Here is a 23889-nt window from a genome sequence, read left to right on the forward strand (position 1 = left end):
TTTAACGGCAACTGCCTACATGCTTGCTGCCCCAGACACTGGTTTCCCTGGTAACTGATGAACAAACTGACGTCAGCTCTCTGTTAGACTGGTTGGCTCCTCCCTCAAGCGGTGAAGAGTGCCTCCACGTCCTTCCTGCTCTCTGCTGAACATGGTATGCTGTTGCGCTAGGACCCTTCTTTTCTGGACACGTAAGATTTCCTATCTAATAAGCCATGGATGTCTTTGTCCCTGTCTCCCAGCTCTTGCTTCAGTCTCAAGGCTCGGCATCAACACGCGTGCACAGCTGCAGGGTGAAGCCCCAAAATTGGTGAGTCAGCCAGAAAGCTACAGAAAATCCCGTGAGTGCAGAGATGTTGGAGAATGAGGACATGAAGGGAAAGTTGTGGGGATAATCCCGGGGTTCATTTCCCTAGCATGTGGGTTCCTGTGAGAGATATCTTTCTCTTCCATTAAACTGATGACATCCTATTAACCTCAGTTTCTTTCCAGTTTAAAAGTAGCAGCCTGGGCTTGTGCTTCACCTGACTGCCTGGGGAGGGCTTGTGATACTGGCAAAACACAAGAGCCTTTCTGGTTTTATTGTTTTCTACAAAATACAAACATACCCCTGACCCACCACCCCTAAACAATTACAGGCTTTAGAGACACTAACTGGGACAGCTTGTGAATTGGCCATGGTCGGTTACCATGAAGGGTTTGGTTAGGACCGGTGGCAATGGCGAAATAAAAAGAGTACCCTCTGGGCTTCTGGTCCCAGGTGTGGGAGGGGGCAGAGCAGGGATATAGTGTCAAGGAACACAGCTCTATGCAGCCTACATGCTTTACAACAAACAGGTGGAAGCTGCTACAGTGGGCCTACTCAAGTTGCTGAGCAATGCAAAAAAACACCGCTTTAGTGGCCATGAAGTTCAGGAATGGGCTGATAAAAATGCCATACCCAGACTTTTCCACCTGTCCTACAGCCCTACTGCTGCCAGGCTAATAGAAGGACGAGTGGACTGAGTAAGCAACAACAGATACAGGAAACCCACTGTCTCAACCTGTGAACCAAGAGGCTAGCTTAAGTCACAGAGATTGTCATTAAATATTCCAAGAGCAGTCAGCACAGGGAGTACCTGCATCGTGTTAACCCAGAGCAAACTCTTCAACATCATCGGAGTTCAACTGTTGATCACCCAAATATCATTGACAGCTAACGATCAGGAGAATAACTCACTTTTGTCCTTGCCACAGGATCTACGCCCAGGGGAACATTCTGTAAGTGGCTCTGGGACTGAAACTGGTATGGATGTCCCAGGTGTTTTGGGTTTGCAGCCCTGTAGGGATTAGGAATAAGGGACTTAAAGATTTCATCTGCACCCACATAAAATAACTAAGAAATTAATCTAGGTCCCCTACTAGAAAAGGCACCATTATATTAACCTTGTGTTCTGTTATACCCCTCCAGTGTTTTTTGACACTGGCTGGAGTGGACTGAGTTTGGACAGAGTAATGGTACTCTAGCCAGGACAAAAAACGTAGTCAGGGGTGTTATTATGTCAGAATGCTGTGACTGCTTGTATTTTGCTTACTGGTCATGATCTTCCCTGCGCTGAGTCTGTTAGACATCTTACATTTCATGTCTAGTCTGAGTGGTAAGGAATCTATTTGCAGACATGGCAATAGTGACCTCATTCCGTAATGAATCTGATGGTGGGTCTAACAGTGATATGCTGTTGTTATCCTCAGGAATTCCATGAAAATTGACCTGATAAATGGCTGTCTCCAAAGATTGCCTGTTCTTTGGACTCTCAGTACTCGCAGCTGTGGTTGTCTGTATTGCATTTGTGGTATCTGACTGCGGTGCACCTTTATATACCTGAGGCCAGGAATACTGTGGAAGAGGGGTGGACCTAGATAGTAATAGGTCATGCAGGTTATGTGGGGATGGAGTGTATGGTCAGCCCATTTGAGATGCTGTTCCCTTGCTTTTACTACATCTCCCTGCTCGACCAGTCCCTGCTCCACTCACAGGACTGCTCAATCCTAGTTTATACATTGCTTAATTAATAACCACCTACATGCTGGCTGCTGCTCTAGCTGCAGGTTTCCCTGGTAACAGATAAGCCCAGCTGACATCAACTCCCCCTGTAAATGGTAGGGGGACACATTGACACTTCTCCCCAGTGCCAAAAATTGCTGCCATTTCCTAGCTGCTATAAACATTGGCACATCACTCTAGGATAATGTGTTTCGAACATGTAAGATGTCCTGTCCAATAACCATTGATGTCTTTGTTGCGGTCTCTCCCCCTTGCTTCAGTCTTAGGGCAGGGCATCTACAAGGCATGAAGGCCTGTGAGGTCCAGCCCAACAGCAATGGGCAGGTTACTTTTGTTTTGGTCTCTGGGAACTGTCAGGGGAGGTCTCCCAGACCTGCTTCACCAGAGCATTTATAGACCCATTCTGCTCTGTTCTGGGTGCTGAGCTCTTTGCTTCTGAAACCATAACACAGGCAGGAGAAAGGAAACATGGACATCAGAAGAAGTAAGATTCCAGCTGTTTCCCTCCTAACCTGTCAGGCAGAGGGCAATGTCTCTGAGGTCAAATCTTGGGGGTTTGATTTATACCTTTCATCTGATCATTGTATACTAGGTACAAATTCAGAGCAACTGTCCACACCTGGCTAGGAGTGGCTTGTCCATTGGTTGGCTAGAATGGAGGGCTCTTCATATACTATTGCCTTTATTGTCCTTTCATTTCCTTGAAGTTGATGTCTTAGTAGCTCCCATTTGTTGATTCTTAGCTCAAATAGTAATCTTCCTTTCCTTCACTACCCAGAGTACTCAAGTCCTCAGGTATACAGGCATTCCTTAAAACATTTCTCCCTCTGCTAAGAGCTGGGATCCAAATGAAAAATCACTTTCTGTGGCTCAGATGCCTTTCTTGGTTTTAGGCATGGTTTGAAATCCATGCCTTCAGTTCATGTGCCCACTTATATGACTATAAGCTGATCTCTTATGGACAGATGTTCAGACATAAGCAGCCACCAAGTCCAGATGAAAAGCACCTGAGTTTGAATCAACACTCTTCCTGCAGGCTGTATCAGAGAAGCACTTTTCTGATGAGACTGAATTTCCTTTCTCTGCAGAACAGAAGGGTCTTGCAAGCCAGTTGAAGCAGGATCATAGGTTTTTGGGTACAAATGACTCTTTTATTTGTATCCAAAGAGACTAACTGCTAAGTCTGCTAAGTTGCTTCAGTCATGTCTGACTTGCAAGCCAGTTGAAGCAGGATCATAGGTTTTTGGATACAAATGACTCTTTCATTTGTATCCAAAGAGACTAACTGCTAAGTCTGCTAAGTCACTTCAGTCATGTCTGATTCTGTGTGACCCCATAGATGGCAGCCCACCAGGCTCCCTGGTCTCTGGGATTCTCCAGGCCAGAAAACTGGAGTGGGTTGCCATTTCCTTCTCCAAAGCATGAAAGAGAAAAGTGAAAGTGAAGTTGCTCCGTCATGTCCGACTCTTAGTGACCTCATGGACTGCAGCCTACCAGGTTCCTCCATCCGTGGGATTTTCTGGGCAAGAGTACTGGAGTGGGTTGCCATTGCCTTCTCCAAAAGAGACTAAGATATACCCCAAATCACTATCTTCCTACCTTTTGGAGAACAGTTCTCATCTAGGTATAATTGTGTCACAATCCCCACCAAGGATAAGGTCAAACACCTGAGATGATTAGGTTATCCCAAGGGGTAGGAGAGGGTGGATTTGGGGAAGGTGGATTTGGGACCCTAGGGCCCTCAAGCACAAGATCCTAGTTACTTCTGTTTCATAATCACTTACTTCAGAACTTACCAGAGAGATGTTCAGCATAGGTGTGTCTTGGAGATAAGGAATAAAGGAATAAATCACATGCCCACCCAGCCCAACCCCTAATTATTTTATGGACTTTCCTTCTTGACCATCCATTCAAATGAGCCTGTACCACTCAACCACTTAAGGCCACATGTATTCCCAAGGGATGATAATTAACTACTAGGATTTGAGTAAATGCTCTCTCGTACATCCCAAAGGGAATCAGGAGAATCATGTCTTCTTGAGAGTTTAAGAATGGGTTGGTATACAGGTACAAAGAACCCCCAACAACTGGTGGCCCAGTGGTTAGGATTCCTGGGTTTCACAGCTGTGGCCTGGGTTCAGTTCCTGGTCAGGGAGCTGAGAGCCCATAAGCAACATGGTAAAGCCAAAAAAGAAAAACAAGTTTTCTCCCCAGTGTACCCTCAGTTTGAAGTCCCTGTGACCCATAGCTTATTGGTTTCTTTCTTTTGTTTTTGGCCATGGAGCAAGGTATGGGGGATCCTAGTTCCTGACCAACAATGGAACCCATATTTCCTGCATTGCAAGCAGGAAGTCTTAACCACTGTACCACCAGGGAAGCTCCCCCAAAGAATATTGGGTACTATCTGTTTGTTCAGTTGTCTCTCAGTTGTGTCTGACTCTTTGTGACCCCTTAGACTCCAGCACGCCAGACCACCCTGTCCGTCACCAACTCCCAGAGTCTACTCAAACTCATGCCTGTTGAGTTCGTGGTGCCATCCAACCGTCTCATCTCTGTCGTCCCCTTCTCCTCCCGCCTTCAATCTTTCCCAACATCAGGCTCTTTTCTTGTCTTTTTTTTTTTTTTTTATGTTTCAGCTGATTTTTTTTAAAATTTTTTTAATATAAATTTATTTTAATTGGAGGTTAATTACTTTACAATATTGTATTGGTTTTGCCATACATCAACATGAATCTGCCACAGGTATACATGTGTTCCCCATCCTGAACACCCCTCCCTCCTCCTTCCCCATACCATCTCTCTGGGTCATCTCAGTGCACCAGCCTCAAGCATCCAATATCATGCATCAAACCTGGACTGGTGATTCATTTCATATATGATATTATACATGTTTCAATGCTATTCTCCCAAATCATCCCACCCTCTCCCTCTCCCACAGAGTCGAAAAGACTGTTCTATACATCAGTGTCTCTTTTGCTGTCTTGCATACAGGGTTATCGTTACCATCTTTCTAAATTCCATGTATATCTGTTAGTATACTGTATTGGTGATTTTCTTTCTGGCTTTCTTCACTCTATATAATAGGCTCCAGTTTCATCCACCTCATTAGAACTGATTCAAATAAATTATTTTTAATGGCTGAGTAATACTCCATGGTGTATATGTGCCACTGCTTTCTTATCCATTCATCTGCTGATGGACATCTAGGTTGCTTTCATGTCCTGGTTATTATAAACAGTGCTGCGATGAACACTGGGGTACATGTATCTCAATTCTGGTTTCCTCGGTGTGTATGCCCAGCAGTGGGATTGCTGGGCCATAAGGCAGTTTATTTCCAGTATTTTAAGGAATCTCCGCACTGTTCTCCATAGTGGTTGTACTAGTTTGAATTACCACCAACAGTGTAAGAGGGTTCCCTTTTCTTCACACCCTCTCCAGCATTTATTGCTTGTAGACTTTTGGATAGCAGCCATTCTAACTGGCATGAAATGGTACCTCATTGTAGTTTTGATTTGCATTTCTTTGATAATGAGTGTTGTTGAGCATTTTTGAATGTGTTTGTTAGCCATTTGTATGTCTTCTTTGGAGAAATGTCTATTTAGTTCTTTGGCCCATTTTTTGATTGGGTAGTTTATTTTTCTGGAATTGAGCTGTAGAAGTTGCTTGTATATTTTTGAGATTAGTTGTTTGTCAGTTGCTTCATTTACTATTATTTTCTCCCATTCTGAAGGCTGTCTTTTTTCACTTTGCTTATAGTTTCCTTTGTGGTGAAGAAGCTTTTAAGTTTAATTACATCCCATTTGTTTATTTTTGCTTTTATTTCCAATATTTTGGGAGGTGGGTCAAAGAGGATCCTGCTGTGATTTATGTCAGAGAGTGTTTTCCCTATGTTCTCCTCTAGGAGTTTTATAGTTTCTGGTGTTACGTTTAGATCTTTAATCCATTTTGAGTTTATTTCTGTGTATGGTGTTAGAAAGTGTTCTACTTTCATTCTTTTACAAGTGGTTGACCAGTTTTCCCAGCACCACTTGTTATAGAGATTGTTTTTAATCCATTGTATATTCTTGCCTCCTTTGTCAAAGATAAGGTGTCCATAGGTGTGTGGATTTATCTCTGGGCTTTCTATTTTGTTCCATTGATCTATATTTCTGTCTTTGTGCCAGTACCATACTGTCTTGATGACTGTGGCTTTGTAGTAGAGCCTGAAGTCAGGCATTTTGATTCCTCCAGTTCCATTCTTCTTTCTCAAGATTGCTTTGGCTATTCGAGGTTTTTTGTATCTCCATACAAATTGTGAAATTATTTGTTCTAGCTCTGTGAAAAATACCTTTGGTAGCTTGATAGGGATTGCATTGGATATATAGATTGCTTTGGGTAGTATACTCATTTTCACTATATTTATTCTTCCGATCCATGAACATGGTATATTTCTCCATCTATCAGTGTCCTCTTTGATTCCTTTCACCAGTGTTTTACAGTTTGCTATTTATAGGTCTTTAGTTTCTTTAGGTAGATATATTCCTATGTATTTTATTCTTTTTGTTGCAATGGTGAATGGAATTTTTTCCTTAATTTATTTTCTCATTATTAGTGTATAGGAATGCAAGGGATTTCTGTGTGTTGATTTTATATCCTGCAACTTTACTATATTCATTGATTAGCTCTAGTAATTTTCTGGTGGAGTCTTTAGGGTTTTCTATGTAGAGGATCATGTCATCTGCAAAGAGTGAGGGTTTTACTTCTTCTTTTCTAATTTGTATTCCTTTTATTTTTCTGCTCTGATTGCTGTGGCCAAAACTTCCAAAACTATGCTGAATAGTAGTGGTGAAAGTGGGCACACTTATCTTGTTCCTGACTTTAGAGGAAATGTTTTTAATTTTTCACCATTTAGGATAATGTTTGCTGTGGGTTTATCATATATAGCTTTTATTATGTTGAAGTATGTTCCTTATATTCCTGCTTTCTGGAGAGTATTTATCATAAATGGATGTTGAATTTTGTCAAAGGCTTTATCTGCATCTATTGAGATAATCGTATGGTTTTTATTTTTCAATTTGTTAATGTGGTGTATTACATTGATTGATTTGCGGATATTGAAGAATCCTTGCATCCCTGGGATAAAGCCAATTGGTCATGGTGTATGATCTTTTTAGGGTCTTTTCTAATGAGTCAGTTCTTCACCTTAGATGGCCTAAGTTTGGAGTTTCACCTTCACCATCAGTCCTTCTGATGAATAATCAAGACGAGTTTTCTTTAGGATGGACTGGTTGGATCCCCTTGCAGTCCAAGGGACTCTCAAGACTCTTCTCCAACACCGCAGTTCAAAAGCATCAATTCTTCAGTGCTCATATTTCTTTATAATCCAACTCTCAAAACCATACATGACTACTGGAAAAACCATAGCTTTGACTAGATTGACCTTTGTTGGCAAAGCAATGTCTCTTCTTTTTAATATGCTGTCTAGGTTGGTCATAACTTTTCTTCCAAGCAGCAAGCATCTTTTAATTTCATGGCTGCAGTTACCATCTGCAGTGATTTTGGAGCCCATAAATATAAAGTCAGCCACTGTTTCCACTGTTTCCCCATCCATTTGCCATGAAGTGATGGGGCCATATCTTAGTTTTCTGAATGTTGAGTTTTAAGCCAACTTTTTCACTTTCTTCTTTCACTTTCATCAAGAGGCTCTTTAGTTCTTTGCTTTTTGGCCATAAGTGTGGTTTCATCTGCATATCTCAGGTTATTGATATTTCTCCTGGCAGTCTTGATCCAGCTTGTGCTTCATCCAGTCCAGCGTTTCTCATGATGTACTCTGCATGTAAGTTAAATAAGCAGGGTGACAATATACAGCCTTGACAAAATCCTTTCCCAATCTGGAACCAGTCTGTTGTTCTATGTCCTGTTCTAAGTGTTGTTTCTTGACCTACATACAGATTTCTCAGGAGGCAGGTCAAGTGGTCTGGGATTCCCATCTCTTTAAGAATTGGGTACTACAACATTTGTTAAAAACCTGATCTCTAATATGTTGCTTTACTTTATTTGTTGGTAGCCTGAATATGGCTCCCTCTAGATTAACTATTTTCTTTCTAGCTGTCTCTTTGATCACTAGATACATTATTTGTTTTCCTCTTTTACATGAAACATTCCATTCAAAATTATTCTTCTAGTCCGTAAGCTGTCCTGTGTCAAAGCCATCTGAAACAGTAGTGCAAAAAAGGAATCCTGGTCTGAAACTCGAAATATGGGTATTATTTTATCCACAGTCCACATAGTATATACTGTTCATTATTCTCTAGTGTTGACTATAGTCATCAAGGACAACATCCTATAATCAAATTGACCCTGTTGCTTACATTCTCTACAATGTCCTCATGTGACTTCATTTTCTACTTTGAGATGAATATACAATACGGGTCCCTTCCCCATGAGTGAATGCACCAAACCAAGTTTTCCTCCATTGGTAGAAGATAGAGACATATTTATTTTTATTTAATCCTTCACATTGTATGATATAACATGCAAAAATTGTTTAGCAAAATATTTGATATAAAATATTGATTCAAAATTGCTACCCCAGATTATCTCTTCACCTTGATTCTGAGAGATAATGAAAGAGAAATTCAAGCATACTTGGATTCTAGTTTCTGGAATGCAAAAATTTCTTTTTTTGTTTTCTACATTGAAATATACTCGACATACAGCATTGTGTATATTTCAAATGTACAACATATTAGTTTGATATATTTATATATTGTAATATGATTGCCATTGTAGTGATAATTAGCACCTCTGTCATAAAACAGTTATAATTTCTTTTTAGTGGATGGAATATTAGGTTCTAGTCTCTTAGTTTCATTACAATAGGATATTGTCTCTATTCACTAGGTATTTGATCTCTAGGACATATTTACTACCTGTTGCAAGTTTGTACACTTAAAAAACATATTCTAACCCTTCTCCTTGTCATCCCCTAGTAACCATTAACTCTATTTTTGAGTTTGTTCTTGTCTAGATTCCATGTATAAGTGATATCTTAGAGTATTTGTCTTTCTCGGTCTGACTTATTTCAGGTAGCCTAATGTCCTCAAGATCCATCCATGTTATTGCAAATGGCAGTATATACTTCTTTCTCATGGCTGAATAATATTCCATTGTGCATATGGTATACCTCATCTTTTTATCAATTCATTTGTTGATGGGCTCCTATTTGTTTCTATATCTGAGCTATTAAGAAAAATGCGGTAAAACACATGAGATTGCATATATCTCTTTGAAAATCTGTTTTTATTTCCTTTTGGTGTATACCCAGAAATGGGATCGCTAGATCATAGGGTGGATCTTTTTATTTATTTATTTATTTTTGAGGATCTTTCATTTTGATTTCCATAGTAGGTGAACCGACTTGCATTCCCACACATAGTGTACATGACAAGTTCACTTTTCTTTTCATCCTTGCCAAAACTTATCATACCTTGTCTTCTTGGCGATAGCCATTCTTAAAGGTGTGAGGTGATAGCTTATTGTGGTTTTGATCTATATTTCTCTGGTTAAGTGTCTTGAACATCTTTTCATATATCTATATCCTTTTCTGTCTTTTCTTTGGGAAAATGTCTGGTTTTTTTCCCTTTGCCTATTTTAAAATCAGATTATTAATGACTTGTATGAGCTCTTCATATGTATTGTAACTGCTATTCATGGTTTGCAAATTTTCTCCCAATGTGTAGGCTGTCTTCTCATTTAATTGTTTCCTTCACTGTGCAGAGACTTTTAAATTTGATATAGTCACCTCGGTTTTTGTTTTTTTTTGTTTTTTTGTTTTTTTTTTTTTGCCTTTGTTGTTTGTGCTTTGAAGTCATATCTAAAATATCATGACCAAGATTTGATGTTGAGGAACTGCTACCCTATGTTTTCTTCCAGAAGTTTTATGGTATCAGGTCTAGTGTCTATGATTGATGTCAGTTAATGTGTTATGTGTGTGTTATAAGATAGTGGTCCAATTTCATTGTCCTGCTTGTGCTGATCCAGTTTTCTCAACACCACTAATTGAAGAGACCACCCTTTTCGCACTGGGTGTTCTTGGCTTCCTTGTCAAATATTTTGACCATAATCGGACAATTTCTTTCTAGGCTCTCTTTTCTGCTCTATTGGTCTGTGTCTATTTTTAATCTAGAACTATACTGTTTTTATTTCTATGGCTTTGGGGAGTGTATTTTGTAATGAGGAGGTGTGATACCTCCAACTTTGTTCTTCTTTATCAGGATTGCTTTGGCTACTCAAGGTCCTTTATGGTTCCATACAAATTTTGGGACTTTTCTTTATATCTGTGAAGAATTCCATTAGAATTTTGATAGGGATAGAATTGAATCTATAGATGGTGACCGATCAGATCAGTCACTCAGTCATGTCCGACTCTTTGTGACCTCATGAATCGCAGCACTCCAGGCCTCCCTGTCCATCACCAACTCCCGAAGTTCACCCAGACTCACGTCCATTGAGTCAGTGATGCCATCCAGCCATCTCATCCTCTGTCGTCCCCTTCTCCTCTTGCCCCCAATCCCTCCCAGCATCAGAGTCTTTTCCAATGAATTAACTCTTTGCATGAGGTGGCCAAAGTACTGGAGTTTCAGCTTTAGCATCATTCCTTCCAAAGAAATCCCAGGGCTGATCTCCTTCAGAATGGACTGGTTGGATCTCCTTGCAGTCCAAGGGACCCTCAAGAGTCTTCTCCAACACCACAGTTCAAAAGCATCAATTCTTCGGCGCTCAGCTTTCTTCACAGTCCAACTCTCACATCCATACATGACCACAGGAAAAACCATCGCCTTGACTAGACAAAGCTTTGTTGGCAAAGCAACGTCTCTGCTTTTGAATATGCTATCTAGGTTGGTCATAACTTTCCTTCCAAGGAGTAAGCATCTTTTAATTTCATGGCTGCAGTCACCATCTGTAGTGATTTTGGAGCCCAGAAAAATATAGTCTGACACTGTTTCCACTGTTTCCCCATCTATTTCCCATGAAGTGATGGGACCGGATGCCATGATCTTCGTTTTCTGCATGTTGAGCTTTAAGCCAACTTTTTCACTCTCCACTTTCACTTTCATCAAGAGGCTTTTTAGTTCCTCTTCACTTACTGCCATAAGGGTGGTGTCATCTGCATATCTGAGGTTTTTGTGATTTCTCCCAGCAGTCTTGATTCCAGCTTGTGTTTCTTCCAGTCCAGCGTTTCTCATGATGTACTCTGCATATAAGTTAAATAAACAGGGTGACAATATGCAGCCTTGATGAACTCCTTTTCCTATTTGGAACCAGTGTGTTGTTCCATGTCCAGTTCTAACTGTTGCTTCCTGACCTGCATACAAATTTCTCAAGAGGCAGATCAGGTGGTCTGGTATTCCCATCTCTTTCAGAATTTTCCACCGTTTATTGTGATCCACACAGTCAAAGGCTTTGGCATAGTCAATAAAACAGAAATATAACTTTAAATTTATTATCTATCTCTAAATCTATGACCGTTTTAACAATATTAATTCTTTCAATCCATGAACATCATAATCTTTCCTTTTGTTTGTGCTTTTGATTTCTTTCAACAAAGTTGTATACTTTTCATTGTACAGATATTTCACTTAAGTGGTTGAATTTTTTTCTAGGCATTTTGTTGTTTTAAACTATTAAAATGGGTTAATTTCTTTTATTTTTTCAGATATTTCATTATTTTAGAAATGCTTATTTCGGTATCTTGATGGTGTTGGGAAGAGGGGTGGGGCTTGGGGGTCCTATTCAGAAAAGGCCAGAGAGGGCAGTCCCTCTGATCCCTGGGATCAAAGGAAAGAGTGGCTGGTTTCCTGTCTGGAGGAGGGGTATTCATCACCCTCTCCCATGAGCCTGTGGTTCATTCAGACCTCATTCCAATTTCTGAAGTGCAGATGTTGTTTTACATTTTTCTTTGCAGTACATTGTCAGTGTAATCAACTAAGTATACAGACGCATTGATATAAAAATTTACAAACCAAAAGTGTAAGTTCTGGTGTCAGATGACCTTTTTCATGAGTGAGTTGCAGCACCAGTGCTCCTGATCTCAGAGGGAGAGCAGTGAGCGCTCCTGAAGGGATATCTTAGTTCCCTGCCCAGGGATGGAACCTGGGTACCCTGGATGAAACCCCAGGAATCCTAGCCAACACACCACCAGGGACTAAAGGCTAGAAGCAAAGTGACTCCGGCTCTTTCCCCCATTTGAAAGCAAAAATGTTTCAAGGAGGAAAAAACTGTAAATTAGATTAAAAGTTTATTATTAGAGATATAGCACAATATATGGCAGAGCACACAGAGAAACAGGTTGTTTATTTAAGACAGAAGAAGGCAGAAATATGCCCCCAGAGAAAAAGGGTATGGTCATCCTCTCTAATAAGGGGCAGTGCAGTAGTCAGAGCTAAGTGGAGACACACACCCATGGTGGAGTGCGGGAGTCCTGAATGAGAGGGAGAGCAGTAAAGATGTGACATAAATTAACTTATATAGGATGGTCCTTCAGTGTCTTTGCTTACCTTTGGATAATTATCCTGTTAATTTCTTCACAACTGACTGGTCCATGGACCCTCCCCCAGGTGCATGTGAAACTGTTTTCTAAGATACATCCCTTCTCAGGGGCTTATGGGTGCATGTCCACACTTATTATGGGGTGGGGCCCCTCTCTTTTTGATCCCCAAGAAGCCTTCCTGAGCATGTGTAGACAGGGAAGTCTTTGTTGAACTCAGGAGTGGGCAGCTTATCTCTTTGCTTTAGCAGAGCTCAGCTTTGGCCACTAGCTTTGTCCTTGGATGTCTAGGTGAGAATAAAGCTTGAATTTTACTCGACTTGACAAACACCAGGTGTCAGTCCCAGAGGCACCCTGTCTCCTGGCTTACTAAGTGCAGTTTCCCTTCCGCTCTGTGTCTTGGTTTCCATGTCTGTAAAATGAGAAGGGTTTGACTAGATTATCCCTGAGGCAGAGTGAAGATGAACATCCCTTGTACTTCAAGGCAGGAAGAGGTTGGGGAATGAGTCAAACATGGTTGGACACCCACTCTGCCTGAAACGTCAGAAGGGATTAGGATTGTGCATGGTACATTCTCTGATGAGCCATCCACAGTCACATTGTCATGGGAAGAAAGAGATCCTGGGCTGTCAAAGTCAAGGGTGAGGGTAGACTACTGGGTTTAAGTCCACTCAATCTGGCCAGAGAAGCTGGAGCTTCCCTCCACTGTGACCTCCAAGGTTGCCTTGGTGAGAGGAGTCTGGGGTTTGGAGGGAGGTCCAAACCGGGCTCTACCTGGGGGAGGCATCAATAGAAGGAATTTGAAACCATGGGAGAGAATGAGCCCAAGCCTAGAGTGAGTGCAAGGAGAGAAGGGAGCCAGAGCTGAGAATCCTGCTCCCCCTCTGTGGAGTGTCCAGGAAGGAGGAGAGACAAGTGAAAGAGACTGAAGGATAAGAAGATTGAAGGCAGGAGAGGAAGGGGAAGGAGGAGGCAGTGACCATTGGGGTCATATGTGGCCGATGGTTGGTGGAGATGGATGGCTAGACATCTATCTTGGTGAGGCAGGGGCACTGAATTTTTCAACAGGGGAGACTTGGAGACCTCCTTTTAGCCCTTGCCCCAGGAAAAGCAGGCTGCGCCGCGCCCCCCCCCCCCTCTTTTTTTTTCTGTGACAAGACTTCCAAGTGTGAAGACAGTTTAGAACTTTATTCTGAGGAAGGAGTTCCATAGGAGGCCTTCCTTCTGGCCTTATCCTGTGGCTCAGTGAGGAAGCTGTGAGCACCAGAGGGTCACCTTTTTATAGGGATGTTGGCAGCTCACAACCCTGGCATTCTGAGCCCCCTTCCTCCCCGGGGGCTCAGAACTCGCAGATCACGAGGCGCTCCTCCCTGCATTCTATGTCATTCCAATTGCCATCGGAATAGATCTCAAGACAGTTCTCTGGGCCTTCGTCTTTTGCCCTATTGTTGGGCTCCCCGGGGGCCCAGTTGGAATAGTCCAGTGACCCCCCCGTTGGGTAGGTGAACTTGCCCTCTTTGGAGATGTCATTCATGCTCAGGTAAGCATGCTTGTTCTTGGCTCTGACCAGCTGTGTCACGGCCTCGTTCTCGGCTGAAGAGCGTGGGGAGGCCAGCTGTCCCTTAGCCTCTCTGCAGAGCTGCTCTGCATCCGAATATGACTTTACAGCACCTGCCGTCTTGAAGATCTTCTCCCCGACAGCCTGGCCATCAGGGAAGAGCACCGCTAGGGGAAGAGGAGAGTCAGGCTGGGGATGTGCAGCAGCTAGACCTTGTGCTTCAATTGGAGTCCCCAGCTCCCACGAGGGTACCAGGGCACCAGATAGAACAAAAGCAAGGCACTTAGCTCCCAAGCATCCATCATGCAAGAGGTGAGGACCCTGGAATTCAGGTGCTTATGCAAAGGACCAAAGTCACCCAACTGTCAAATGTAGATGAGAATCAGACCTTGTTGGAGGTGATACTAAAGCTCCCACATGCACTTTCTGTTCTTCCCCGTGCTGTTCACGAGAATCCAGCATTTTAATTACTGTGTAAATAGGAAGGACGTTGGCAGGGAAATGACACTGTAGAGTCCAGGGCAGTTCCTGAGAGTGTGGAAAACACCAAACAGGTGGCTCACTCTCACCCTTGCATGATGACTGGGCATGAGGAGTTGTCTGAGCCATTCTGTGCTGTGTGAAGGGGTGAGGAGAAAGGGGAGGACAGAGGTGCATCTGAGAGCAGCCAAGTGCTGACCTCTGCACTGGGGGCTGTCCAGTGTTGGCTTCCATATGCTCGCAGGTGAACCTATGGCCAGTCAGCCTCCCTGGATCACTGAGCAGGGGATGATGGCATCTGAGAGCTCTATGCGGGGGCGGGAGGGCAGAGTGGGATCAGCTTTGGAGAGACTCCTGTCTGGGCTTCAGAAAGTCATGTGTTCAGCCCTACCCTGGCAATGACAGGCCAGGTGACAAGGGAAAGTCACTTCTCTTTTCAGAGTCTAATCTCATATTTCTAAGGAAAAGGTACACTGCAAAACAGCATCCCCGATGTGACGTGTTAAGTATCTCTTTTTCTTCCATCCCGTCCACACCCCTCTGACTTCCAGGGTCTGCATGGATATCTTCAGGGCTCCTAAGAGGGCTCACTGGACTGGTTCTGAATCCAGGCTGCACCCTGATCCACTGCCCTGTTCCTCTGAGTAGCTTCAACAAGCAATCGGAGACCAGATTTTCCACGTATTCAGGATGGCGCCCAGACAGCCGCAGACAAGGTCAGTGCAAGCTTGTGTGCCATGATTGGTTTATGTCCCATGCATCTGGGTGGGTATGTGTGTGCATGCATGAATACATCCATGTGTCCATCTGAAGGTACATGGGCTGACTCAAGGTCCATCTGGATGGGTGTGCATATGTGTGCATGTGCGCTCATGTATGTAGATGGTGTGGACTGAGTGATGGTGTTTAGGTACACACAGGTGGCCAGCACATATGCCCAAGTTCACCTTTGTTTATATCAGTCTGCATGAAGGGTTAGTTTTTTAGTCATACTCAACTCTTTTTGACCCCATGGACTGAAGCCCACCAGGGACTTCTGTCCATGAGATTTTCCAGGCTAGGATATTGGATTGGTTTGCCATTTCCATTCCAGGGGATATTCCCGACCCAGAGATCAAACCCAGGTCTCTTGCAATGCAGGCAGATTCTTTACCAGCTGAGCTACCAGGGAATGAGGTAGTAAATAGATATGTAAATATGATTGTGCAAGAAGGAAGACATAAACTGCTGAGAATTCTCATCCCACTACTTCAGTACTTAGTTGGCTTGAGTTCTTAGGAGCCAACCCTATGTCTCACCCAATCAGGCCCCTTAATGCTCTGCTTCTTCAGAAAACTCTTCCTTTTCTTGGATCAGTCAGGTTTGATAAGTGATGTGCATTCAAAGCTGTCATCAGGGAGAGGAGAGAAGGAGGAGGGGTAGTTGATGGAGTGTCCCAAAGATGCAGGGCACTCAGGTCTGTGCTCTAGGAGGCCTCAGCCTGATTAGGATCCAGGCTTAGGGAAGATCCTCTGCTTTAAACTCCACAAGAGGTGCAGGAGAGTCCAGCACTGGCCAGAGACTGGAGGCAGCCTATTCCTTCCAGACCCAGGGACATCTTTAGGGTAAGATACTTGGGGGCCACACACCAAGGATAGGTCCCCAGCAGCCTTGAACCCCACGGGCAGCATCCCACCCCCACTCTCAGGATCATGCTGGATTCTCTGCTGCTATGGACTGTGCAGCTTCTTCTCTGGGCATTTGCATACCTGGCCCCACAGAGGGAAGAAATGCATCCTGGGTTGGGTGTCCCTTTATATGTCCTAGGAACCTGCCCAGGGTGGGCTGTAGTAAAGGTCTGCTGACTGGTGACATGGACCACGTCCTCCTCCTTGTCCCGTGTGTCTGCTTGAGCTTCTGGAGCACGTGGGGAACAGCTCTGTCCCAAACTTGTCCTTAGCCCCGCTCCTGCCCCAGGTCTAGGTCCAGTCCCAGTCATGGTCCCAGGAAGTCCAATTTAGACCCAAGCCCAGTGAACTCCAAGCCAAGCCCAGACTCAGTCTGAGGCCTGCCTTCAGTGGCAGCTCAGGGTCGGGTTCAGGAGCTCACCTTTCCTGTACTGAGTGACTATGTTCTGGAGGCGTTGAACTTCTCCCTCTAAGTTTCTCATCCGCTGCCTTAGAGTATCAACCTCTGCAGGAGAGAGAGGCCAAGTGAAGACAGATCCAGCGCTGCCTGGGGTCACTCAGAGCCCAGAGCTCAGGGAAGGGTGACGCATATTGGGGGTGGGATAAGGACGTGGGATGCATGAGAGGAGATGCTGAACTGAAGAGGGCCTGCTGGCCCCTCCACACCCACTAGAGCCCCCAGACCTTTCTTACCTAGGACTGAAGTCTCCCCCTTTGCTCCTTTTTCTCCAGGATCACCTCTGTCTCCCTTCAGTCCTGGGGGACCCATGGCACCTGAAGGTCCCTGTGGACCGATGGCTCCAACAGGCCCTGGGATCAGAAAAGAATTGTTGTGTGAGTTCTGGGCACACTTTCCTGCAATTTTCACCTCCCCCAGTACATGGACTGTCATATCCTCAGCAGTATGCCCTCCCTCTTTACAAATGGCCCTCAGTGCCTGGATCCTCTGCGTGCATCCTCTCTGTACACTGACTGTCCCTTAACCCAACAACCAGCCTTCCCTGAACACAAATAGTCCCTGCTGCTCACATCACCCTCTCCCTGGAGACAGACAGTTCCCAGAGCCCAAAGCTGGCTCTCTCCCTGGAATGCCAGCTCTGACCTGGAGGGTGGTGGTGGTAGGCACAGGGGAACATGAGCCCATCCCCATGTCCATTGCTCAACTGCCGCCCCAGCACTTCCAGGGGCTCCGGGCTCACCAGGGGTACCCCTCTCTCCTTTGAGACCTGCGGGGCCTGGGGAGCCGGGCATGCCTGGGGCACCCACTCCTCCTGAGGAAGGAACACATTGGAGAAACATGGCTGAGAGTGCACTCGGCAGATACCATTTCCTCAGCAGTTCAGGTTGACACCCACAGCTCCAGGTGAGAGAGCGACCTGGGAGACTGCTCCTGACCACCTGGTCTCCTCCAGGAACAGTATTGGGGAAATCCAGTCAGTGTAGGACTGTGGGGGGAGAGGCCCAGGCCAGGCCTACCAGGCGCGGAGGTTCCAGGCTTCTTCAGGCTCTGTGCACATACCTTGGTCCCCACCACGGCTGCCAACATCACCCCTCCCTTCTCCCTCCTTCACCCGCCACATACCACCCTCCTACCTTCGGGCCCAGGTTCTCCTTTGGGGTCTGGTGTGCCTGGAGGTCCCATGCTCCCCTGCCTCCCTGAGGGGCCCTCTCTTCCAGCTGGTCCAGGCATACCTGGAGGCCCTGGGAAAAAGGACCAGCCTAGTCAGTGACACTGAATCTCCTTGGAAGTGGAGTGCATAAAAGATGAGGCTAAAAGATCTTTAGCCTCCTCCTAAAGATATTGTCCCCTGAGAAGCTCCAGTCTTCCCTGAAATAACCCCATGGAGATTGAAGGCAGGAGCAGAACGTGATGACAGAGAAGGGGATGGTTTGATGGCATCACCACCTCAAGGGACATGAGTTTGAGCAAACTCCAGGAAATAATGTAGAACAGGGAATCCTGGCATGTTGCAGTCCATGGGGTTACAAAGAGTCAGACGGGGACTGAGTGACTGAAATACAAGAAGTGTACTTAAATGCCTTATCTCCTGGCCATTTACATTCATTTATTCCACAAGTACTCACTGAGATTCTACTACATACCAGGTGCTGTCATGGGATTCTTTGTGGGAAAAACAAACAAACAAAAAAACAGATAAAATCCCTTCCTCATGGAGCTTAAACAACTATGTAGAAATACTTAACCAAAAGGAAACTGTTTAACATGATAATCAGATCAGAATAAGTGCTACAGAGGTAAATTGAAGCCTAGAGAATTGGTGGGGGTGTCTTCCAAATAGGATGGCCAGAGAGGGAGTCTATGAGTGAAGCTGTGATGGGGGTGAGGAGTGAGCCATGGGGATGTGTATGGACTGAGCAAGGACAGGGCCCTGGGGAGGCAGGGGGATGTGCGTGCTCAGGGACCAAGAAGGAGCCAGTGTGGTCAGAGTCCAGGGAGTGTGGGAGGAGGGGAAGGAAATGAGCTCAGAGAGATCAGCAGAGCTGGGTGGTGGGAATGCTATGGGGTGTGAGGTTTTACTCCCAGGGGAGAATTGTCCCCCTGGACAGACTCTCTCACTGAATCCTTCTGGGCAGGAATCTCAGAGGCACTGAGGAAAGAAGGAATTGTCCCTGGAAATACAGCCCCCCAAGTAGGGCCCAGGTGTTATTGGCCCTGCACGACACGTCTGGGGCATCACCAAGTGACCCAGCCCCACCCTCTATCTCTGCTCAGGGGTCTGTCCTCTCAGGCCCATCTTGTCCTTTCCATCAGGTTCTTGGGAACATGTGTGTCAGAATCTGTGGGGCAGGTTGTCCCCAGTGCAGACTCTGGCCCCACCCAGCCCTACTGGTCAGGATCTGAGGATGCTCAGATCTCCAGGAAATTCTCAGACCTGTCACCGTTGAAGGATGACAGTGCCTGGATCTGGGGAGCCAGTGTGGAGCCTGGTCTTGGCCCGACTGTGCACTGTTCTCTCTCCAAGCACCAACCCAAAGCCAGGCTTGGAATGCACAAAAAGGGAGGTCTGGGGTACATCATGCAGCTGAGAGCCACTGTAGGAAAAGTCTCTACCCCACCCCCTGCCCTGTGATTCAATTCAGGACACTCTGGGAGCTAGAGAATGCTAGTACCTTGAATACCACCCCACTATTGAGTTCACTTCTAGGCAGCCTTATTAAGGCCCAGTTCATTCATGTTGGAAGCTACTTTCTGTCTGTAAAGGACAGACAGATACTTACAAAGACTGGGGTGTGTAGGAACCAGCAACAAAGATCCTGCAAATGTTGCTCATTTCCTTCTTCCCCAACCAAAATACAAACTAGAGAAAGTTCAAAGATCTCAGTTGATCCCCCCCACAGCCCTGGTTCAGTGCCACGGTGGTGCCCTTATCCTTGTTGCTGGTTCATTGAATTCTCACTTCTTGCCAGTAACACCCAGATCTTCTCCTGTGGGGCAGTGTTTCTCAGACACTTCCCTTAATAAGCAGTATCTTGGGAAACCTCAGGAGAATCCACCTGATTGCTGATTACAGCAAGAGGATGCAACATTATCCTAAAGCCTCACCAAAAAATAATAATAATAATAATAAATGTGGTGGTGGGGGAAGGCTTGGCTCAACTATTTGTCACTGTATGGTCATATTATTTCCATCCAAAGATGAGCAAATTGAGACTCAGAAACACTGAGTGACTTTTCCCTAGGGGACTGTTGTTGAAACAGAGCTAGTAGACAAGCACAGATGTGTCTGAAAAAGAAACTCATGTCCTTTTCACCTTCCAGGTTGGGTTTCACTTAGCATCTTTGTGTCACAGTTGTCTTCCCTGTCAAATGTGATTAATGCATCACTTATTAGAGTTTTGGTGGGATTAAATAAACTACTCAAGGGAACTCCTAAGCACAGGGCTGGACTGTGAAATATAAGCTTCCTTTCTTTCCCTCTGTAATATATTTAGGGAAAATCCTTTTATTCAGGCTTGCTTATGGGGCTACAGTGTCTCAGCCTTTCCCACCCATCATGGAGTAGAGCTTAATTAAATATTAAAAATCTTTAACATCCTGCAGAGGCACTATTCCAAATGGACTGTAGTTAAGTTCTAGAGCAGACGACTCCAAATACCAGTCATTTACTCTTTGTGCATTTCGGGCTGGTGGGAGTCAGAAGATTCAAGGGGAGGAATAAGGACAGCTGATGATGAAGCTGGAGGCTCAGGGCAGCCAGTCTTAGTGAACCAGTAAAGCCGTGTTTTAGGTGGGCTCAAAATCTGGGTGAAACCCACCCATTGAGGAAGAAGATTATCTATAAGGCTTCACCCGCAGAGGACTCAGTTTCTGGCTTCGTTACAAGTGCCCACCCCTTCCCACCAAGACAGGCCCATGGTCCCAGATCTACCTGGATCCCCCTTCTCTCCCTGGGGGCCTTCTTTCCCATCTCGTCCATCATGACCACGAAGGCTATCTGCTGGTGGAGCACACACAACCAGGGTGCAGGGATCGGTGAGGGTTTTCTCAGAATAGACATCCATTTCTTCGCCCAGGAAACTCTAGGACTGTGTGAGCAGGAGCAATATGGAGAGAGGGAGGGGAAGCATGTCCTAGGCAGAGGAATACAAAGAGGGGCTGCTCTTGGTCCAAGGATGAGGATTAGCGCTGGCCCAGCTCCTTGAGATCAGGAGAAGCCCTTCCCTCATCTCCTCTCCCATCCTCTGGAGACAAGAGCAGCAGGGCTCCGAAAGCAGTTTACGGAAATTTAGGATAAGGTCTGGCCAGGGAGGACATGAGTGGACCAGCTGGGCCTCTGACCTGGTCTGCCAGCAGCATGAACCTACTCTCAGATGCTCTGTGTCATCCCTTTTTGGGCTTGTCATCCTTGCCAGGGGCACTGTGACCAGGATGTAGAATTCCTCACTGAGGCCATTGTCACATCAGGGGGGACTCACTGAGGGCCCTCGGGTGGGACCTGTCCCCTCTCTGGACCTGCTTATCCTTTTCTGTATCAGTAAGGTGGTTGACTTACCTGTGACAAGGCAGACTTGTTTCCTCTCACTTGCTGTTCTGGATAGACTAGTATTGGAGGTCTGCAGTGCTGTCTGAAGAAAAGCCAGCGTCCTAAACTGGGTGAGGTCTGTCGTGAGCACAGGATGGGTGCATGACTGTGTGTTTACCAGGGTTTGTCATCCCTGAGCTCCACGAGAAAAGTCCCTGGCATACCTAGAGTCTGTCCAGACTTCCAAGAGGAGTTGGGCCAGCGGCCTCATGGAGGAAGGAACATGTGAGACGCACAGTTAGTGGAAGGCTGGCTTCAGGGGCTGAAAGAGCAGATGTCCAATAGAGCTTCCAATTACCATCAGAAAGGGACTGAGGAGCTAAGTGAGATCAGGGGTGGGTACAGGACATGGCTCAGTCCCACTGTTGGGCTTCTTTCTTCTCTGAGGCAGAAACTGTAAAGCTTTGACCATGGAAAGGGCTCATGGGCATTGGAAAGACTTGAAAGAAAGCCTGAGTGACCTGTGCAAAAAAAGACAGAGGGCCACTGGCTGGCTGAGGTAGTGGGAGGAAGGGGGCTTTCTGAACAGAGAAGTGCCTCCTTCCAAGAGAACGATGAATTGCATTTACCATGGGGACAATGGCATCAGAGATCTGGTTGGATGTCACATCCAACTCTCCCCTTCTCCCAGCCCAGGAAACACATCTCCCACCAAACAAAAGGAACACAGTGCAGAGCATCCATTACTACCTTGTACCCCACCTCCAACACTCACCCTCCTAGACTGGAACAGCTATATAGACCCTGCCTTCCTCAGCACCAGTAGGATAAAGCGCCCATTCAGGCAGGAAGATACTCACGGGACACAGGAAAGCAAGTTGAGAGGCTAGGACAGGGACATTCACAGTTGCGTCCTCTAGGGTTTCAGAACCTCCACACAAATTGAAGTTCCTCAGCCAATATTGAGTATTTATACCTACGCTGTAACCTGAGGTTCCAGTACCAGTTTCCAGAGAAAAGATTGACAAATTTTGGCTTGTTGACTCGGTCAATTCGCCCCCACCTGGGTTCTGGACATTTGCCGCTGATGTTCATGGCTCAAAACACACATTAGAGTTCAAAGAGCACCCTCAGCCCAGGATCTCATGGGTTCCTCACTGCAGTCCTGAGAGTTTAGTGGCAGCACCAGCGTCTGTGTTTCACGGATGTCCAGGAATCCAAGGTCCAGGGAAGACCAGCAAGTTGCACAATCATCTAGAGTTCTTTCAAAAGCAGCCTGCCTCTGCAGAGTCCAAGAAACAGCACCTGCTTTGCCCATTTCTCTTCCTTCTCATCTCAACATGAGTGCTCAGACACTAGCAAAGACCTGGGAGCTGCCTGGCAGGTCTGAGCAGGAGTGGGGCAGGTAGAGGGGCTGCTGAGGCAACAGCCTGTGGGGGGCAGTGTCTGGGGAGCTCCCACCCAACAGGGGTCACTCTTTTGCTTTCTTCTGTATTTAGGGCAGCCCTCCACGTGCCTTTTATAGAATTGTTGTTGTTCAGTGGTTAAGTTGTGTCTGACTCTTTGTGACCCCATGGACTTCAGCATGCCAGGCTTCCCTCAGTTCAGTTCAGTTGCTCAAGTCATGTCCAACTCTTGGACCCCATGGACTGCAGCAAGCCAGGCTTCCTTGTCCATCACCAATTCCCGGAGCTTACTCAACTCATTTCCATCGAATGGGTGATGCATTCAACCATCTCATCCTCTGTCGTCCCATTTTCCTCCTGCCTTCAATCTTTTCCAGAATCAGGATCTTTTCAAATGAGTTAGTTTTTTGCATCAGGTGGCCAAAGTATTGGAGCCATCCTCCCTTAACTTGATTGCCCTAATCTCTCCACTGTTTTAGCCAGTGTTTCTCCATGATGTGGCCCTAGTGGCTAGTTCGGATCCCCAAGCTGCTGATACACTGTTGTAACCATCGCAGGGCAACTCTCATTCCCGGTGACTGTGGGCTAGTTGTTGGCATCTCTGCTTGCCTGTAGTTCCCTGTGACTTATTTCTTCCATCAACTCTTCCCTTGGAGAGAACTGGCCTCTCTTGGAATGTGAAGGCACACAAAGGAAACACCACATTCTGTGCTATAATGGGGTCCAAGGGCATGGACTGGACCCCATTATAGGGGGTCCCCAAAAGGCAAGTGGAGGGCCGCCCTAGATACAGCAGAAAGCAAAAGAGTGACCCCTGTTGGGTGGCAGCTCCCCCAGACACTGCCCCCCACAGGCTGTTGCCTCAGCAGCCCCTCTACCTGCCCCACTCCTGCTCATAGAGTGGGGAAGGGTTCTATGGTCTCTTCCCAGGTCTGCACATCAGCAACCCCAGGTCTCCAGCCTCCGTTTTGGCCACCTCATTGGATGTACTGACCTGCTTCTGGGCTTTGATCCTCCTTGTATGTTATGGAATCTATGATGTCAGCTTTCCTCAAAGGTACGGAAAGGTCTTCTCTTTTCTATATTGCAATTTTTTGAAGCAAGATCCTGTAGCTCAGGACCTGGACCTCTAAAGCTTGAGCTCTTCTCTGTTCTATAAATAACACCCAGCCCCCTCTATTCCAGGATGTTCACACACCACCGAGAGATCTAATCAGCATG

At 45.6% G+C, this 23889-nt stretch overlaps 1 protein-coding gene and 1 long non-coding RNA gene across 3 annotated transcripts; one reads left to right on the top strand and one right to left on the bottom strand.

Annotated features, from left to right (window-relative positions):
* The first annotated feature begins 3 nt into the window (after positions 1 to 3).
* LOC147342829 (uncharacterized) lies at positions 4 to 17219 on the top strand. Its single transcript, XR_015156733.1, has 4 exons — positions 4 to 154; positions 243 to 310; positions 15162 to 15326; positions 17010 to 17219. It is a non-coding gene; the product is annotated as an uncharacterized LOC147342829 (long non-coding RNA).
* Positions 13746 to 22623, bottom strand: LOC147342830 (collectin-43). 2 transcript variants are annotated; one of them, XM_086381763.1, is made up of 7 exons: positions 22123 to 22623; positions 20669 to 20870; positions 17871 to 17978; positions 17477 to 17548; positions 16971 to 17087; positions 16699 to 16782; positions 13746 to 14297 (listed from the first exon to the last, which is right to left on the bottom strand). In XM_086381763.1, the coding sequence occupies exons 2-7, from the start codon at positions 20799 to 20801 to the stop codon at positions 13912 to 13914; spliced, it is 900 nt and encodes a 299-aa protein (XP_086237889.1). In that variant the 5' UTR covers positions 20802 to 20870; positions 22123 to 22623; the 3' UTR covers positions 13746 to 13911. The 2 variants fall into 2 exon arrangements, with proteins under 2 accessions (XP_086237889.1, XP_086237890.1); XM_086381764.1 differs by lacking the exon at positions 22123 to 22623 and having other exon boundaries at positions 20669 to 22061.
* Positions 22624 to 23889: the final 1266 nt, after the last annotated feature.

Source organism: Bos grunniens, chromosome 28, assembly GCF_055505025.1.
Source record: "Bos grunniens cultivar Pamir isolate PY7600 chromosome 28, Bosgru_T2T1.0, whole genome shotgun sequence".
Classification (NCBI taxonomy): domain Eukaryota; kingdom Metazoa; phylum Chordata; class Mammalia; order Artiodactyla; family Bovidae; genus Bos; species Bos grunniens.

Bases quoted from the DNA above. Each gene is read 5' to 3' on its own strand.
- LOC147342830 (XM_086381763.1), bottom strand. From the start codon at position 20,801: ATGGATGTCTATTCTGAGAAAACCCTCACCGATCCCTGCACCCTGGTT. The intron at 17,549-17,870 runs GTAGGAGGGTGG...TTCCTTCCTCAG, and splicing joins AGGAGAACCTGGGCCCGAAG to GAGGAGTGGGTGCCCCAGGC. The intron at 16,783-16,970 runs GTAAGAAAGGTC...TCTCTCCTGCAG, and splicing joins GGGGGAGACTTCAGTCCTAG to AGGTTGATACTCTAAGGCAG.